The 18,642-nt window shown below is 52.0% G+C and overlaps 1 protein-coding gene across 1 annotated transcript in view; it reads right to left on the bottom strand.

Annotated features, from left to right (window-relative positions):
- Nucleotides 1-769: 769 nt before the first annotated feature.
- CACNA1E (calcium voltage-gated channel subunit alpha1 E) overlaps nucleotides 770-18,642 on the bottom strand; it is a 95,137-nt gene continuing 77,264 nt past the window's right edge. The window contains exons 36-48 of the mRNA XM_034064406.1: nucleotides 18,231-18,322; nucleotides 17,608-17,773; nucleotides 17,315-17,442; nucleotides 10,093-10,189; nucleotides 8,259-8,364; nucleotides 7,027-7,134; nucleotides 6,461-6,561; nucleotides 6,050-6,156; nucleotides 5,433-5,541; nucleotides 4,049-4,177; nucleotides 2,349-2,529; nucleotides 2,042-2,235; nucleotides 770-1,477 (exon numbers count right to left, since the gene is read on the bottom strand). Coding sequence (XP_033920297.1) covers nucleotides 938-1,477; nucleotides 2,042-2,235; nucleotides 2,349-2,529; nucleotides 4,049-4,177; nucleotides 5,433-5,541; nucleotides 6,050-6,156; nucleotides 6,461-6,561; nucleotides 7,027-7,134; nucleotides 8,259-8,364; nucleotides 10,093-10,189; nucleotides 17,315-17,442; nucleotides 17,608-17,773; nucleotides 18,231-18,322 — 2,058 coding nt within the window. The 3' untranslated portion in view covers nucleotides 770-937. The remainder of the gene's footprint in view (nucleotides 1,478-2,041; nucleotides 2,236-2,348; nucleotides 2,530-4,048; nucleotides 4,178-5,432; nucleotides 5,542-6,049; nucleotides 6,157-6,460; nucleotides 6,562-7,026; nucleotides 7,135-8,258; nucleotides 8,365-10,092; nucleotides 10,190-17,314; nucleotides 17,443-17,607; nucleotides 17,774-18,230; nucleotides 18,323-18,642) is intronic.

Genomic DNA, 18,642 nt, shown 5'->3' on the forward strand with positions numbered 1-18,642 from the left:
AATGTTTCCAATGCTCTGCTACAGCGACTGGTACACAGCAGCGCCCCTGGGTAGGCTTGGTCCTGCCACCAACAGAGTGTGGGAAGTAAAAACCCCAAGGGACTCCCCAACATTTTCAGATGACTAAACAAATCCATGTATGTGTATATCTTTATATATACAGCATATAAATATATATACACACACATACTGTATATACACACACAGGCACACCTAGAGTTCTCCATATATAAATAAATATATGTTGGTGGGAGACAGGATACATTCGGCAGCACGGAGCCCCCCCGCCCTGCTCCCACCTGCCCCAGCACAAACCAGGTGGGTTCTCTTTTGCCTGCCACATCCCTGGCAGGCAGAGCCACTCTAGTCTGCCTGGTGCACCCCAAATCCTCAGCCCTTGCACCCCTCTATCACACTCTGCCCCTTTTCCAGGTTGGAAGAGACCCCTGGGGAGGGAAATTCAAAGCCACAGCAGCATGAGCCCAGGGGGGTTGCCCAAGCAACAGAGCAAAGGGGGCTCCTGGTATCCCCCTGTTGGGACTCTCCAGCCTCGGGGAGCAGAAAACCATCCGGACAAGCCTTCCCGGGGGTCCTGCTCGGGGCAGGGAGTGGGGCTGCAGCTGGGGGGAATCTCAGGTTCCCCCGAGAATGCGCACCCAACTGGGTCACTCTGCTGCCCATCAAATGTTTCTCTGTGCAGAAAAAAAAAGTGATAGTAATAAATGAAAGTCGACAGATTTTAATTTTTTTTTTGCACAAAGACTTTTTTTTTTTCCTCTTCTTTTCCCCCCTCCATTCCGGTCGGTTTGGTTTTCTCCTTTTCCCCTGCATTTGGTTTTGGTTTTGTTTCATTCCCAGGCGTGGCAAAGAGCATGCATTGGAGAGGGGCAGGGCAGTGGTGGGAAGGGGGAGAGCTGAGATAGGGCGGGGGCAGCTTCTAGCACTTGTCATCTTCCTCGGTGTCGCTGAGCACATCGATGCTGGCCCCACACATCATGCCTTGCCCTGCCCCTCGCCTCCGCCGCCGGTAGTGCCCGTTGGGCATCTGCCAGCTGTGCCGCAGCGGCGGGGCTGAGCCGATGGTGTTGGAGCGGCCGAGGCTGGTGGCGACAGCTGCCTCGAAGGTGAGCGTCTCCTCCTCACCGCAGTCTGAGGCGTGTGAGTCGTCATGCAGGGCCAGGTAGGGCTCGGAGATGTAGCGCTGCGGGGTGGACTGTCGGCTCTGCTTCCCCACTGGGGAACTGGAAGACTCGGTCAGGCAGGCGGTGTTGGGCTCCAGGGTGGAGGAGAGGAGTGGAGACCCTCCCTCGCTCTCCTCAGCAGGTGGTGAGGCGTCTCCGGTGTGCCGCAGCATGGAAGCATAGGAGAGGAGGGGACGTGGCTTGGGGGGCACCGGTGGGAGCTGGCGGCGACCTCGCCGAGGGGTGCTGGTGTCCGAGATGGAGGGGATGGAGCTTTCGCTCAAGGACCCCATTCCCTGCAATGCACCAAGACACACTGGGGAATACAGATGTGATAAGCAGCACTGTGCACCCAGTTTGCCCACCACTCAGCCTGGGGTCTCCAGAGCATCCTCCAGCTTGAATGAATCAATTTGCCTGCCCCATCCTGGCCTCAGGATCTGCTCTAGGGACAAGGACGGTATCTGTGTTTGTGGCCAAAAGTAGTAAGTACCCACAAACCTGCTGCAGCCAGAGCTACCAGCTCACTAGCTGATGATCTCTAAAGGCAAGATCTCCATGGTTTCTAGCACACTCAAGCACTGATACCTCCAAGTTTCTGTAGCTGGGACACCTTGACCTTGGCAGGGAGTGGATACCACAGTGATGAGAAGATCATTCTGGAGATTTACCCCTCTTCACAAATGCTCTGCATGGTGCCCAAGAAGCCCCAACCTGCCCAGCTCACAGCAACATGGAGGTGCCACCACAGGGAGAAGTGATGGTGCAAAGCTCCCAGAGTTGGGGCTTATCTTCCCGGTTTCGGCAAGGAGCTTTTTTTACATCTCCCTTTGTGCTTAGGAAAGATTTTTGTCACCCACCTGCCTGCTGGGTGTCTGCGACCTGCCCTCGCTGGGTGACCGGGACTCACGCCGCCGCTCTGGTGACTCATCTTGTGCCTGGGGACTCCTCTCCTCAGAATTGCAGCGGGAGATGTCAGGGGACAGCAAGTGCTTGCGCTCTTTGGATCGTCCCCTCTCCCTGCCACCTGAGCGATGCCCATCGGACCGGTGGCCTGCAGGACATCTCCATCAGTCCCTACTGTCCCCTCCCCAGGAGTAGGGGATGCTTAGCTGGGGGTTTGTTTGGCATTGATGTGGGATGGGATCACCTGCCCTTGCACCTTACCCGAGTCAGTATTGAGACGCCGGGCAGAGAGCTGGAGTGAGGAGTGGTAGCTGCGCCGGCGGGACTTGTAGGTGTTGTCGCTGCTGCGCTCCATGGAGAACTCATCCAACCAGGAGCTGTTGGTGCGCTTGTCCCGGATAGTGGAAAATGATCGCCGCATCGAGCTGGTGTCTGTCACCACCTGCAAGCAACCCCAGCCCGCCGGGAGAGGGGGTTAGTGCCAGGCAGAGCTGTGGGGGGATAGCAGCCAAGCAATTACCAGTTCATTCACTATCACTAGCACACCAGCCTCTAGGATGGGAAGATTTGGGGTGAGGGGGGCAGCATAAATCAGGGGTGGGAGGAAAGTGGGATTTAGCCTTCATGCTCATGGGCTTCCCTTCCCCAGCTGGCTTGGAATCATGCTCCACAAGCAAAGCCAGTGACTACCATTCAAGCCAAGGCACCGTGTGCTCAGGGAAGAGCAGCAGCATCCCACTCGAGGTGTGGGGACATGAAGGGTACCAAACCATTGCCCCCAGGCTGTCTCAGCATCCGTCCCCACCTTGAAATCAGGATCAAGCAGAGTGAACAGAGACATCGAAGAAGAAACCATTGACAGAGAGGGGATCCTCCAGTGCCCCTCGCTTTGTCCTTTTCCCAGCTTCTGCCACTTTCACAGACCCTGTACTGGTCCTCCTTCATTCTCCCATCCCCATCTCCTTCCCCTGCACTCATTCGCTCTCTCCCCACACACAGTGGGGTTTTTTTCTTTTCCTTTTCCTCTTCTCCTTTCCTTTTCTGTTTCCTTTCTCCTTTCCTTTCCCTCTCCCATGCTTCTTCTTTCTACCTTCTTCTCACCTTCTAGCATGTGTTCTCACATGTTTTGTGGAAGGCATCACCTTCTTTTGTATGTTCCTTTGCTTTATTCTAGTGGCTTTTTGCTCTGCAGTCTTGGACTGTTCTCCCTGTCTCCTCTCCTTCCATTGTAACATTTCTTGCTCCCATTCTCTCCTTCTGATCATCTGCCCCGCTGCTGAATGGGGAGAATAAAGCCCACAAGACAAAGCTTCCCTTCCTCTTCATGCCCCTGCCAAAGTGCCATGACATGTCACACTGGCACTGACACCGGGAACTCTTGCTTGCACCACCGCCTCTGTGAGAAAGCAGACCCAGAGTCTTCACAACAAAACTGAACCTCATATAAGTGCCTGTGTCTCAGTGGAGGCTTGAGTACAAGACAGAACAACAGAGAAACCAAGCAGACAAACAAGGAGGTGAGATGTGGTCTGACTTCCCCTGGACAGATGGAGAAGCGTGTGTGTTGGGACAATGGGAGACAAAGGAAAAGGAGTTCCATGACCTGGGATATCATCTGACAGCCGGGCTGGGACTTCTTGAATCTCAGCCAGTGCCTGGCGCTGAAGGAAAGGAGTGGTGCCCCACTGCAGGGAGACCCTGAAAACTTGCTCCACTATGGACCTTCCACATGAGCCAGGAGATCAGTTCTACTGGCTGCTCTCTGCTGCCAGTGTCCCCATATAAGGAAAAAGCAACTCTCCTACATGTGCAGCACCCCAAAGATGGGGAGATGCTTCAATATTGGGGTGCTGGAGAAGCTGTGGAGCTCAAGGAACTTGCTCAGTGCAGAGAGAAGCCCCAGTGTTACCTGGTAGACTTTGCTTGGACCCAGCACCCATGGGGGCTTTGCTTGGTTTTACCTGGGGATCCACAGTGAGACGAGGCATGGAGGAGGCCCTCCCAGAGACAGCATGGTCCTGAGTGTCCACGGGAAGGTAGCTGCCACGGTTAGAGGGCTGCACTCTTTGAAACTCCCTAACCTCTGGCTCCTGGAAATAAACACACAGCCAAGTTCTTGGGATGGGATTGGAGCAGGGCAGTGCACTGCTTCTGCCCTGTTCACAGGGAGCAGCCCTATTCATTCAACAGATGGCAGAATTTAAGTGGGCCAGAAAGGGAGTCTAAAGCACACTGTCCATCATGTCACCACTGAAAAATAATCTCCTATTCACAATCCATTGCAGATGAGCATCAATGTGGTGCTTCAGGCTTGCCTTATTGCCAATTCATCTTGCACCTCTTCAGTGGCAGTGGAAACCCTACCTGGATCTGATGACACTCTGCCTGGGCTTTAACTCCTCCTTTTACTGGAAGGGAATGAACATGTGGGATTTTCTCTCTGACTTTGCTTTAAAGGCTTTCTGGCCACATCCCTACTAAAAGAAAGCATGCCACACATGGCACCTTTGCATTTTGGTAAATTCCCTACTCGGACGATTTTGTACATGGTGTGGTGTAAAGGAGAAGGGCAGGGAGTGATTTTGTGGGGAGAGGGGAGTTTCATCTGCCAGCACCGCGCTGGCAGAATGATGGAGTGGTCAAGGTGGCTGGGGGTGCCCTCCTGCACGGTATGCAACGCATACAGAGTACTACGGACCCCACAGACATGGGCTGGGCTGGAAATACACAGTGGTACAATACTGCATCTGACAAGTGTCAGAGTGGTGCACAAATGCACACACACAGACATGGAGAGATATATATAGATATGTATATATATACACACACACAGACAGACACTGCTGCTGCTGGCCAGCATGTGTGCGAGGCTAGAGGGTGTGTGCTCCTATTAGAGACAGTTTGACAGCTCAGTTTGGAATAGGGGACACCAGAACTGACAACAAAATGAACATGAATCCAGAAACATTAGATACCATCACTCAGCATGGGGTAGGGATAACCCACTGAAATGAGCACTCAGTGGTAAAAAGAGTAGCCTGTGAAGAGAAGGATATTTTACTGCAGGACACTGGATGCTCATCATAGCTCTCACCCCAAAAGCACTTTCCCCTGGCCCCACTGGCCAAGGCTGGTCCAAGGATGGCTGGGGGACACCCAGGAACATTTGTCCCCTGATTTGATCCATGTGTGTCCCAGCAGCTGCCACCCTTCCACTGTACTTGCTGCCACAGGGGCAGGGAGTAGCATTTCACCCCTGTGCTTTCAGCCCCACACTTCCCAGTGCCCACCAGCATCCCTGCTAGGACCAAAGCTGAGCGCCCCCCAGGCAGTGCGTAACTTTACCAAAGACTGGTGCTCCTGGAACTGCCCGTGGGCTGGATCCATGCATGCCAGCTGGAAGATCTCCTGTGGTGAGAGCGGGCTCAGTGAGGGGAACCCGCTTCTGCCACTCCTGCAAAGACAGTCCAGCTTCAGAGAGGCCACAAGCCAAATGCTGGATTGCTTCTCCAGTGGCTCAGAGCTTGGGAGCTGCCATGATCACTCCCCAGGCTGTGAGACCCCCAGAACAAACATCATGTTCCTCTGAAGTGGTGCCCAGACAGGAGAGGACACCAGTGCCCAGGTCTCAGCAGCAGCAGGGACATCCCAAGAGTAGTGTCAGCAATTCCCACCACCTCATTCCCACCAGCCAGGTTACTGGGATCCCCCATCAAACCTGCACCACCCAGGGACCCTCTGCTCAACTGCTCTCAAGGTTTAGGTCCATCCCAGACCCTCCTAGGTAAGAGAGCTTTCATCTAGTGCTGGCATGATCCTGCAAGAACAGCATCCATGCAGATACCTTGCCATGCCTCGTAGCTGCCTCCACTGCTGTTGGTGATGCTGACACACACCAGCTACCTATAATCCTGCAAAAGCTTTGTGCTGTGAATTTTCTGCCCTAGAATGGCAATACTCACAGGCCAGAGAGAGTGTCTTGCTGGAGGTAAGGCAGAGCCTTTGCATTCGAGATGATTTCCTGCGGCAAGGAGGATGGCTCCATGCGCTGGAACATGGGAGCATTTTTCTGTATTAAAGAAATTAAGAAACTCAACCTGTAGGAAATGCAGTTGAACATCCAGTGCTTTGTCAACCAAGCCCCCAAGGCTTAGGAGGGTGACAGCATGCTCATGTTCACAGCCAGGACCAAGGATGCACATATACATGCCTTGTAGTTACCAAATCCCAACCTGTACCACCATCTTCATCCTTCAGCTGCATCCCATGCAGCTGGTTGCACCCCATGCAGCTGGCTGCACATTTGGTAGGAAGCAGTGAGGGTTCTCTAAACATCCTTATTCTGCCTACCATGTGCCCTTACTGAGCCTCACCTGCTCTTCCAGCTGCTGCCGCTGCTTCTTTGCTTTGCTCTGCTTGTAGTAATCCATGATCATCATGGCTGCATATATTTTGCCAACAGTCAGGTCAGAGGCTGAGAGCACAAGAAGAAACAAAGTGGGGACACTTGTGTCTTAACAGAAACAGTAAATCTGAAGGCGCCAGAGTGGATCTCAGGAAGAGCCCTGCTGTGGGACACCCTGGTGACCCTTAAACTCTACTCATCACTGCAAAAGAGAGAGAGCTGAACACCCAGACACTCCACATGGAGATTAAATGGATTGAGACGGCTTCATCATCATAAACCACCAAGACATATATTCTCATCACGTTATCAAATGTAACAGAGCAAGTGATGCTCCAGAGACAATTTACAGGAGACTGGGTTTGGCAGGGTATTTTTCAAGAGGGTTCCCAAGCAGCCAGGCAGAGCAAGGCAGAAGCCAGCCTGTAGCAACACAAACCTTTTGCCCACTTGTGCCCCTTTGGAAAGAAGTTGCTGCAGGTATGATAGAAAGTTGGCAGCCATGACAGCCTCCCGCCCCCCCACGAGACTCACTTTTTGGCATGGGTACCAACAGGTCAAGCATCTTCTGGGACAGGTGAGGCCAAATGGTCAGGATCTCCTTTTGAAGCTCGGAGTCTAACTGCTGCCAATCTGCACCACCTTGAACAGCGGGGGGGAAAAATGCCCCATGTACATCAATACCTGGCATCAGGGTTCAATCAAAATCACCCCTTTCCCATCTTTAAGTGAGGTTCACAAGCAGGAAACAGCTCTGGGCTGAGAGGGCAGTCTTGTATCAGCAAGCCTGGTCTCCTGCTCTCACAGGGAAACTTTCCAACCATCCCTTCTGTATGTGCTTCCATCTCCCCATCCCCTGCCCTCCTACTCAAAGCTGCCATCTTCAAGCTTGCCTTGGGTCCATCTCTGCATCTCCAATCCTACTCCAGCCCACACACACCTGCTGCTGCCCCACTTTCTCTTTTCTGGTGAGTGGATCATGTGCTGGTGAAAGAGCAGCTCCACTTGGTTGAAATCCTTAAATACTCAGTGATGCTGTGCAAGCAGAGCGTTCTGGACAGTGGTGAAGAGGTTTGCTGAGCTTTAGAAGAACTCAAAGGGAGCTGTTAACACATGTCAAATGGAGACACCTGAGCCCAGGGCAACTCATCCAAGCTGTAGGAGACCCAGGTTCAAATCTCTGATTCATTTAGAGGGATGTAAGGAGCTGTCTGATCACCGGGCTTTTGACGGTATCTTGCCCTGGGTTGGATTTTCTTCCAAAAGCAGAGCTGTTGAAAGCAGGGGATGTTTTCTTGATAATAGCATGCTTCTGCAGAAAGTTTTTCATCTAATGAATCAGAGTGTTTCCAGCAACAACAACAAAGCAGGTGTTATCTTCCTTGAGAGAGAGATTTCTGTTTCCCACAGCTTTAGCAACTCAAGCATATGTGATCTTTTCCCTCCTTGGTTTGGTTTTGTACATGGGGAGGAAGGGGAATTCTCTCTCTCCTCCATTACACAGTTTGGACATCAAGATGTTTCTGTTCTCTAGAAGCAGTTTCTAGTGGAAAACTGGCCACCTCTTCCCAAAAGGAATAAGTTTGTTTGTTTGTTTTAATAGCAGCAGAAATTTGCCTGTTTAAGGTAATCACTTCCATCCACTTGCCAGGCTCTAGGTGGCCAACCCCAATTTGGCTGTGATGTCTTCAGCTTGCCCAAAGGATGAGTGATAGTCACTCTGAAAACCTCCTGTCTCTGACTCCTCTCTACCCCACTGACCTCACCTTTGGCAATTTTGATGTCCAAGGCTGTGCGTATCAGTGCCATCAAGGTGGAAGTAAAATGGACTGTCATGTCCTCAGCCACGGGCATGTTCATCATCACCAGTCTCTGCGCAAAAGAGAGAAGAAAACAGCGGACGGAAAACAATATCGAAAAACACATCGACCAGGCTGGAGGAAAAGAAATTAAATGTTAAACAAAAGGGGAAAAAATAAAAAATAAAAAGCAACAAAGAGTGTCAGAACAGCACAGCCAAAAAAGAAGGGCAAGGATCATCCCGCCACCCCCCTGGCTCCTTCCACCCCAGGACACCGGCTCACTGCCTTCCAGGGATCCTCCTGCACCCCTGGAACGTCCCCTGAGCCCCCTCCCCACAGCACCAGAGCTGCCAGGGCACTTCCCGGCACTTTGGGAAGACACGTCTGATCCATCAGGGATGCAGCAGTGGGAAATGCTCGGGAAAGGGAGAGGGGGCTCAGGTTTCTGTTCCCTGGGTGGTTTGTCTTTCCAGCTCTCAACCCTTCCCACCTTGGGCAGGTGAGAGGAGGGTCTCTAACCTTCAGGGACTTCAGATTGGCTGGAATCCTCTAGCATGCTACATCCTGGCGCTCCCTTTTTGCGTCTTTCAGAGATGAAGTTTGCCAGCACATGCACAGGGTCCAAATTATTCAAGGATGGGGAAGGGAAGGAGGGGTAGGAAAAGTGCAAAAGGAAAGAGAGAAGGGCAACCAGGGCAGGTTAGACACGCCATGCTCCTTCCCCACCCTGGGCAGGTGGGGTGCAAACCGAAGTGACCAGATCCACTTTCCAGAGAGTATATTTTGCTTTGTGAATACCTTGGGTCAACCCTTCCCTGCCCATTCCTTTTCACTCAGCTTCTCATATCCTTTTCCTGCCTTCAAGCCTCCCTTTTTCTCCTGGGAAAGTGTGATGGTGGATGTATGCATGTGTGAACGAACATGTGGGAGCTGGAGACAGTGGCAGAGCATTTGCAAGTGTGCAGAAATCCCCCCATCGCTAGCTCTGAATGCTGTTGAAAGGGCTGCAGGAAACAGCCCATGACTAATAAAAACTTGTTTGCTCCAGACCTGGGAAACACATGGTTCTGTCGCTCTGGGTCTTGTCCTAGCAGCTGCTACCCTCAGCAAAGCCACACAGCTCCCACCCCATGTCCTTCAGGGCTTCCTATGCTCCTGCTCCATGCCTATGCAGCTGGGAGCACACTGTGCCAGTGCCATAAGCTGACCACCAACCTCTGGTTCAAGAGGAACAAGGGGTAAAACTCAGAGACACCTTTTGAAAACACCTGGCTTTGTCTTGCACAAGTCACTCTTGGGGTAGGCTACGCTTATGTGCTTGGCTCCTTATGCACTAAAGAGCTGCTCCTACAGGATATGCCCTTGCTGCTTACCTGCTTCCCATCCCCACGGGCTTTAGCCCTGTTTCTGCACTTGGCTGGAACAAGGATGGTTCCAAGCCTAGGCAAAGAGCTTGGGCCAATGAGCTTCTAAAGACATTTCACTCCTAACTGTGCTATGGGGCTGTTCTTCACCTCATCTTCTCCAACCCTCCCACTTCCATGCTACTGCTGATCCTGCCATTCCTCTTTCAGCCCAGAGCTCCCCTGGCTTGCAACTGACCACAGCAGTGTCACACGTGTGGGCAATGGAGACCAGCCAGTATGGCCAGGACTCTTCTGAGGACACCAGGCTCCCCAGGAGTGAGCTAAACACATGCTGGATACCCCAAATGCTTCCCCAGCCCCACCTCCCACAGCTCCCTTGAGCCCCAGCTCCTCCTCGGCTCTAGACCACATAGAAGGAAGGGTTGATCTACCTTATAGGCCACTTTGGAAGGACATCTCTTGCCGAGGCCTAGCGGTGGTGACATAAGAGTCAGCATTTCATACATCTCAGTGTAATGGATTCGGCCACTGCTCATGGAGGGGGTAGGGGAGGGAGGGAGATGCAGAGAGAGAGGAGGCATTCCCAGAGAGCAGGAAAACATACAAACAAAAATAGTACAGGAAAACAGGAGAGAAAAAAAACAAACGGACAAACAGGAAAAGAACAGGAAACCTGTTAATCAAGGCAAATCATACATGACAGACTGTCCTGATGTGGATTTATAGCACTGCTCACACAGACCCAGGAATGCTGGCAGAAAGCAACTCACCCCTCTTCTCTCTGCTGCTGGCCTCAAGCGCCTGTCTCGCTAGCAGTCTGGGGATCCTTCTCTGGTCTCAACCCCTTTCCTAAAGCCCTCCAGCAGCCCCCAACTTGTCCCACAGGTTCCAGGGCTGTGTGCGAGTGGTATAAATCAGATACACGGCACTCAAGCCATGGGTTATTTGAGATCATGGTGGTCTGCACCACAGTGCTCTGTGGCCTCCGTAGTGTCTTCCCTCCTGGGGGGGCCTGTGTATTGCTTTGCATTGCCACCTAACCCATAGCTGGAAGGCTGTGTATCCCCAGCTCGTAAGGTCTATGCAATTGGGAGGCAGCATCTTGCATAGAAGGCAGTGGGCCAGGGTCACTTGTCCAAGGAAGATGCCCAGTTGCTTCCGTCTGGCTCTGCGGATGGACCACTTTCCCACCATGCACCAGTGCAAAAGGCATGCTGAATTGGCTGAAAAAACAAAACTGGGAGGAAAAGTTGTACATGCCATGCTCCCGCCCTGGCTCTCTCCCACATGCGGCTGCAAGTTCCACCGGGTTGGAGTTTAAAGAGTCTCAGCAGAGGCAGCTGTTTGGGCCTTCCAACATTGGGGTTCATTTGGGTTTCCCAAGGGAGGCAGCTAGGATGGACTCCCCCTTCATGCTCCTCTGCTCTATAAAGTCCTGCCTAGGACTGCTGCAGTGAGGAACTCTACCAAAATGGGCCACCTGATGATGCCTTGAGCCCTCTGCCAGGCTGAGATACTTGTCTTCCTCTCTGCACATCCAGGAGGCTGTTCAAGTACCATTTCCCAGGGATCCTGGGCTCAGCCACCTCTTCCCTGCACCAGGCTTTTGTCCTGCACTGTAATGTTTAGCATTGTTAATGGGCAAGGGCAACCTCACAGTAGCAAAGGCATCAACCCTTGGAGCTGAGCTGTGAGAATGCTGCTGAAGAGGAACCCATTTCATCTGGGGTGGCTGCTAAAAAATTAGGCACTCCCCATGTGCTCAGAGAAGTGTAGAAAGGGGAGAACATATCTCCTCAAAGGGTACCACTCTTGAAGCAGGCCCCTGGCCAAAGAGGTCCCCCACCAAGATAAGTCCTGACATTTTGGATGTAAATACAGTGATGACCACAACAGGAGCTTTTGGGGTGCAGGTACAGAACAGGCTAGGCAACCTATCCCCTCTGAGACCAGACACCCCTAAACGGGTTGCAAAGGGGATTGCTAACAATACTGGAGAATATTAAGTGGGATGATCAAGAAGTAATATCTAGGTTTAGAGTCTGTAAGCAGCATCTTGGCAGAGCTGGATGTGCACCAGCTTGGGGTGTCTGAAGGGGAGAAGATGGCTTCAAAATATTTATACATGAACTTAGTGCAAAAAGGAAGCAAGACAATGATCTTCCACACACCCTTCCTGGCAAGGGGTTTTTTTAGCATACCCAGCACACATCAGACACTTTCATACTGAGATTCTCCACACAATGAAGAAGGAATGGATTTCTGTGTAAGGAAGAGCTTGCATCAGTAACCAAGGACCACACAAGAACTGTTTTATTCTCACACACGGGCTGCACATACTGCTGCTTCTCAGAGCAGGGATCTTAAAGCATTTTGAGCAGTACAGCACTGCCCACAAACCACATCTCCATGAAACAAAGCACAGGCAGGCACATGGAATGTCATCCATCTGAACAGGATGGCTCCCAGGGGCTGGTCCAAGCACAGGCACATCCTTGATGGGAGAGCTGACCCTCTGTCCTGCAACTGGGCAGAGATGTGACATACAGCTATGGCCCAGAGTGACCTGTAAAACCACCAGGCACTAATGGCTCAATCCTGGTACTCTGAGAGGACCTTGTGAGTGACGGAGGACATGTGTAGTCTTCCTGTGGTTAGGAAATAAGTAGTGGGCCATACAAGGCTGTTAAGAGCATCAGAATAGCAAGTGGTGTGAGATTTGATTCAGGAATAGATGATGTCCACAGGGATGTCAACGTCTGTGGAGTGTTCATGTGACCCATGACCATTTCAAGGGCTACTTTTCGGGGACAAAAGTGATGCCTTGGCTCACTTTTGCATGACTGATAGAAGCTGAAGGGGTGAAGAAAGGCAGAAGTATTCCCAAGAAGTGGAGCAGGGTGCCAGGACACAGTCCCAGAAAGATGTGTTTACAAGACCTGCTCTCCCAGCATAAAGGCAGAGCTTGCTGAAATTCCAAGGGAAGTCAATGCCCCTTTCTTAGCCACCTGAGGATAGCCTAGTGGGTATGCTTCCATACCATGCTGTACCACTGTGTTGCATCCTTGTCTCAGACCCATCTCTTCCAGAGCAGGCTATCCACCACTCTATAAACACATCTGTGGTTGTTTCTGCAAATCATCATCTCATGGATAGGGGTGTGGGCTCCAAGGAGGTAAAACTTTTGCACTGTGATGTGCAGGGCAGGCTCACCCAACAGAAAGGTGAGCAGGTTGGGTTGGCATTTTGGGATCTGGACCATGGTGGAAAGATGCAACAACCACGTGGGTTTTCTTGCTTCATCAGTTGACTTTTGGGAATTGTTGCAGGGCAGTAGGAATCCCTGAAAATCTCTCATGTCCTTGAAGTACCTAATGCACAGGGAGGAGAAGATGAAGGTAATACAATGAAGAGATAGGGACATGACAGCAGAAGCTGGTCTCACTCTCTCTGCCTCCACTTCTCCTTCCCCACCTTCACTGCTCTGTTCATCCCACAGAATCATCAGAAAAAGTCCCACAAAGCTCATTCTTCCCAGGAAGAACTACAGATATCTTTCTGGGCACCAAGTGATCCAGCTTAGGAGAGCAGCATTTCCCAGTGAAGCCCTGTTGTCAATTGAAAAGACCAGCAGTTCTCCCTGAAGGTATCCTCTGTCTGCAGTGACCTGAGCAAATGTCCTCAGCAAAGCCACCATCCTTTGCCAGAGATGTAACAGACAGAAGTGGAAAGACTGCAAGGAGCCCCTCCTTGAACAGATGAGTCATCTAAGATTCTTGCAAGAAGTCTCCTATCCCTAAATACCTCTTCATTAATGAGATGATTGAGAATACAGACTTTGTCTTGCTTGGCTTTACTTCTGGTGGTCTACTTCAAGATTTCAAATGTGTGCATCACCCCCACATCCCTCCAGCTGTGGAGGGAGAAAGACCCATCCTAGGGATGCCGGCTGGAGAAAGCATTACTGATATGACAAGAAGAATGTGGTGGTTACACCATGCCAAACAAGGAACCCTATTCCTTTGCAGAGCCAAGATTAAGAGCTGAGGGTATCTGAGCTTCCCATGTACATGTCCTCAGATGCTGTAAGGGAAGCAGAAGGAAGAACAAGCTTTGAGGTTTGTCCTTTCATGCCACAGACACTTAGGTGTCATGGCACTTCAGAGAAGGCAGCAGGCACAGGATTTTGCCCAACAGTTGCCCCAGGATAAAATTAAAAAAACCCAACAAACCAAACGTGCAAGTCAGAGGTACACAAGGACACCAAGTCACTGCTGTGCACTCATGGCCAGCAGCTTGGCTCATGCAGAGTGAGAGAATCCGTTAGGCTCCAGAGATGTGCCCAGGTCCCACCACCTCCCAGGCAGGTCTGACAAGCTAAGGAGTCACCCTGACTTCCCCTCAGTCCTCACTCCCTGAAACAATGACAAAATCCCAAACAGGCCAAAATCCCTACCAAGCCTTTGTTTCCCCCTTTCCTTCCCAGAAGCAAAGCACATCTAAGCCCCCTGCTCAAAACTCCTGCTTCCACATGAAGGTACTTTGAAAAGCCAAGCAAGGATTGTGGCATTTTGGCCTGGCACCCTTTGGGGCTCTCTGCATCGATGGAACTGGGGCAAGGGGCTGGCTGGGGGATGTAATTTGTTGAAACCCACCCCAGGAGGCTCTGAGCCCCCCTGGCCCCACTCATGCCTCCCCTTGAGGGGGACAGCTGCTGGCTCTGGGAGGCCGCGGACCTCTTTAAACTCGAAGGAAAGCAACATCAGGGTTCCCTCAGGAGGCACGGTGGTGGTGGAGCAGGGGGAAGGAGGGGTGGATGGTGCGTCCCGTGGCCAGGTTGTGGCAGAGGACTGGGAGGCAAACCTTGCACGCCACCCTGTAGGGGCAGTTCTCTCCTAGGCCCAGAGGAGGCGAGATCACCCGTACTAATTTGTACATATCCTTATACGGGATCCTGCCGCTGCAAAGGAAGCACAGGTGGGTTAATAGGACACTGAGAGGGTGAAGGGGAGGATGGAAAGCCTAACCAGGGGTTGCTGGGGCCATCTGTGGGGCAAGACCCTAGGGGGGTCCATGGCTCTTCTTCTGGTTCAGTCAGGCCCAGAGAGGGGAAAGCTGTGAGAATCAGCTACTGCCTTCTCCACTATGAGTCAGCTCATACATCCTCACACTGACCCATCTTGATCCTGTGGAGATGAACAATTTTTGGCGGTGAACACCACCCCATCACCCTTTCTCACTGTGCCCCTGGCTGCCTACATCTGGTAGGAGAGGGCTGGGATTTTAGATGGGGTTTTAGTGTGAGGTGTCCCTGCCCATGGCAGGGGGGTTGGAACTAGATGATCTTAAGGTCCTTTCCAACCCCAACTATTCTATGATTCTATGATACTGTTGTTTGGTTTGAGTCACCACAAGCCCTTTTGGTGGAGTTGTGTCCTAACATACCACCAGAAAACCTGCACTAGCTTGGCCAGCTCTTTGGTCCTCACAAGGTCCCAGGGAGACTGGAAGCTGAGTCACTTGCATCTTTAATATCTGGGGAACCTGACACAGGGAGACATAATGTGACCAGCTAGTGAGTGGTGGCTGTGGCACTAGCACCTAGGTCTCTCACGGTCCAGTCCTATGCTCCGATCACCAGATCATGCTCTGCCAACGGTACACATTATTGGAAGCAAACCCTCCCATACATAACACCCCTTCTCTTGCCCACAGAAGCACATCTCCCCAGAGCAGGGTGCAATCATCGCAGGATACAACCTGTATCCCTCCTGCTCCAGCTGAAATAACAAAGCGGTCAAGGCAGAGAGCTGGCAGGACCGTGCATGGACTGTCAGATGCTCTGCTCTCCACTCTGCTCCAGACCAGAGCCCTTTGGGAAGCAGGATCATGTGGGGTGGAAGTGCTGAGGTGCAGCATGCTGCAGCCTCCTGGGCATCCTTAGACAAGCCTGGAGGGAAATCACGCAAGGAGGCAAAGAAGAGCATTTCTGTCTACTGAGAAACCTTTGTTTCTGGTGTCTCCTCGCTTTTCTCCATCCCCTCTCCATCACTGGCCAAAGATAACCCAACCAGCCAGGTAAAATCCATCCCTGAGCCTCCTTGGTATTGGGCAGTCTCTTTGTGAGACCTTCAAGGTCTAGGTGGCAGAATGCAGAATTGCTGCCCCACTCAGGTAGAGGGACCTATTTGGATGTACTCACCCATTCCTCATCCAGCAACTGGGGCTAGGGCTGCCCCCAGGGGCCCAGCACTACGAGTTCCTGTGCATATCCCCTAACCACTGGCCACATATCACAACAAAAGCACATGGCTTGCTCAGAAATCAGAAGGGTGCATGGCATCAATAGAACAGGTCAGGTGTGTTTTTAGAGTGACTGTTCTGGAGACACAGGCCACCAACACAGGGGGTGAGAGTGAATAAAGTACATGGTGTGAAGAAATCCTTCCCAAAAGCTGTAGGTGAGACACACCACATGGAGCAGCTGGGTGTTTCACTGCTCTCACCTCCTCTCCCTTCTCTAGTCCATCAGGACATCTACTCACCCATGCTGACCTCTCCCCTTTGCATGGGACATATTCACCTGCTAACAAGCAAACCCATCTGCCCACAGAGGCCTTGCACAGCAGCAAGAGTGCTGGAGGAGGCAAGCAGGGAGGAACCTGGCCAGCACTGTGCTGCACAGGGTTGGACACAAATGGTGGAGGAAACTGTGCCAGGACCTGCTGATATTAGGCATGAAAAAAAATATCTTGGCTGGAGCTGGTCTCTCGAGGTGCAGAACGTTAGCAGTGGAGGTGAAGAGTTTCCAAAGGGAGTGTGTGCGGCTGCCAAGAGCACTCAAGCTTAAGATTGCTCGTGCTCCTCAGCACAGCAGTAGTGGGTCATGGGTCCAGAGGCTGTCTCTGGGCTGTGGGAGGGAGGAAGGGTCTGTAAAAGTTCTGGAACTGAGTGGAGGGCATACATGCTCTTAAAGTTGCCAAGGGCTCCACACTGCCTTAGGAATGCTCCAGACCACCTCAGGAGGAGTAATAGAGAGCAAGTTCTCTGCAGCAGCAGTGGGAGCAGAGCCAAAGCCAGGCCACTCAGGGTATGTATGGCTGCTATAAACCTGTCCCATTGCTGGGAAAAGGCTGTTGCCTGCAAATGCCTGTTTGCTGGGGTCCTCATCAGCAAAGGCACAAAACAAAATCTTCTCACCTCTAAGGGGCAAGCAGGCTGGCCAGTGTGGAAACACAATTCCCCGAACCCAAACATGTTCAAAACAAGGTCCTCAGGGCTGACAACAAGTCACGCTGAGCCCTGCTTTGATGGGGAGCTGTGGGTGTTGGAGACCAAGTGATGGAACTGGTCTCAGAGCAGAGGCACCCAGCTGGTGCACAGGGACTAGGAAGGAGACTGGGAGGAGAGGAAAAGCAGGAACCTCCAGCGCTCAGGATAAACACTATGGCAAAACCATGAACATTATCTAAGACACCTCTGCCACCAGGCACTGCAGGAACAAGGTGCTGCCCTTGTAAGGGCCACAGGTGAGAGCAGCTCTTCCCTGACCATCCCAGGCATCGCAGCTGGTTTCCAGTAGTTGAAAACTGAGACACCCATTTAAAACCAGCTCTAAGAGGCTGCCTGGGAGAGAAGGACCTGACTACATACCATGCTGCTCTGTCATACTCTGCCCAGATCCTGACAAACTCATCTAGATGGTGAGGTCCCAGGATAGAGGAATCTCGAGTCAGGTATTCAAAATTGTCCATGATGACTGCCACAAACAGGTTGAGCATCTGAGGGAAAAAGAAAATGACAAAAAGGAAAGTGGGGGGAGAGGGAGCAGAGAAGGGGAGAGGGAAGGAAGAGTTAATTGTGGGAAGATTAATTGTGTTAATTGTGGGTGCAGGTTCAGGGGTTGATGAAGGGGATCGCTATGGCTCTCAGGGGGAGGAACTCACCAGGAAAGAGCAGAAGAAAATGAAGGAGACAAAGTAAACATAAGCCAGGTCGGTGCCGCAGCGCTCATTCTCGTTCTGCCCAGATGTCGCCGTTGTGTCTGGCTCACAGCCTTTGCCTTCCAGGCAGGACAGCATGATCTCCTGCCATGCCTCTCCCGTGGCACTCCTGTGCCCAACACAGCCATGCTCAGCAGCTTGTGATGGCACAAGATGGAGCCAGAGCAGGATACCCCAGGCAGAAACCACACAAGGAGCTATGCAACCTCCTGCCTAAATTAAACACATCTCTGGCACGCAGAGGAGAAAGGCACTGTGTCAGCAGCAACTAAGCTGGACCCACAGGAGTGCACCCGTGCCAGGGTGCTGCTCCAGGCACATGGGGCTGACATCCCCCAGCCAGATGATCCAAAAACCAGAAAGACAGACATCCTTTCTGGGGCAGGATGGAGAGGAGGTGGGAGAGGAAAGGGCTCCTGAGTTCTTGCAACTGTGTGCTTGCCTAGCTGCTCTCCAGTATCAAAAGCTGACCTCCACCAAACAGCCTGCAACAAGAAACTGTCCAGCCTGGCTCCTAGCACACCTGCACCCAAAAACACTACCAAAGGAGCCTGATGGTTGCTTACCTGAAGAGGAGCATCAGGGAGCCCAGGAAGCTGCGGAAGTTGTTGTGCCTGTTAATATGGCTTTCTTCATCTAGTTTGATATTACCAAAAACCTATGGGAGGGAGAAAAAGGGCTCAGCCCTTCAGGCAAGGAGCTCACTGGCTAAGGAAGTGGCTGCATATTCACCTCGCTCATGGGCACACAGCCCTGTGCCGCAGGGACCAATCTTGCCCAAGGTCCATAACCCTCAGCACAGCTGGTCCCCAGAGCAGTCAACATCCACCCTCTGCACAATCAACCATGGAAAAGCACCCCAGCAGTGAGGAGCTGGTGCTATGCAGCCATTGGGGAAAGAGAATCTCCTTTCCTCAGCAGGGATTTGTGGTAGGCGGCAAAGGCTGCAAGAGGCCAAGCTGCCATGGAAACAGGAGC

This window comes from Melopsittacus undulatus, chromosome 6 (genome assembly GCF_012275295.1).
Source record: "Melopsittacus undulatus isolate bMelUnd1 chromosome 6, bMelUnd1.mat.Z, whole genome shotgun sequence".
Lineage (NCBI taxonomy): Eukaryota > Metazoa > Chordata > Aves > Psittaciformes > Psittaculidae > Melopsittacus > Melopsittacus undulatus.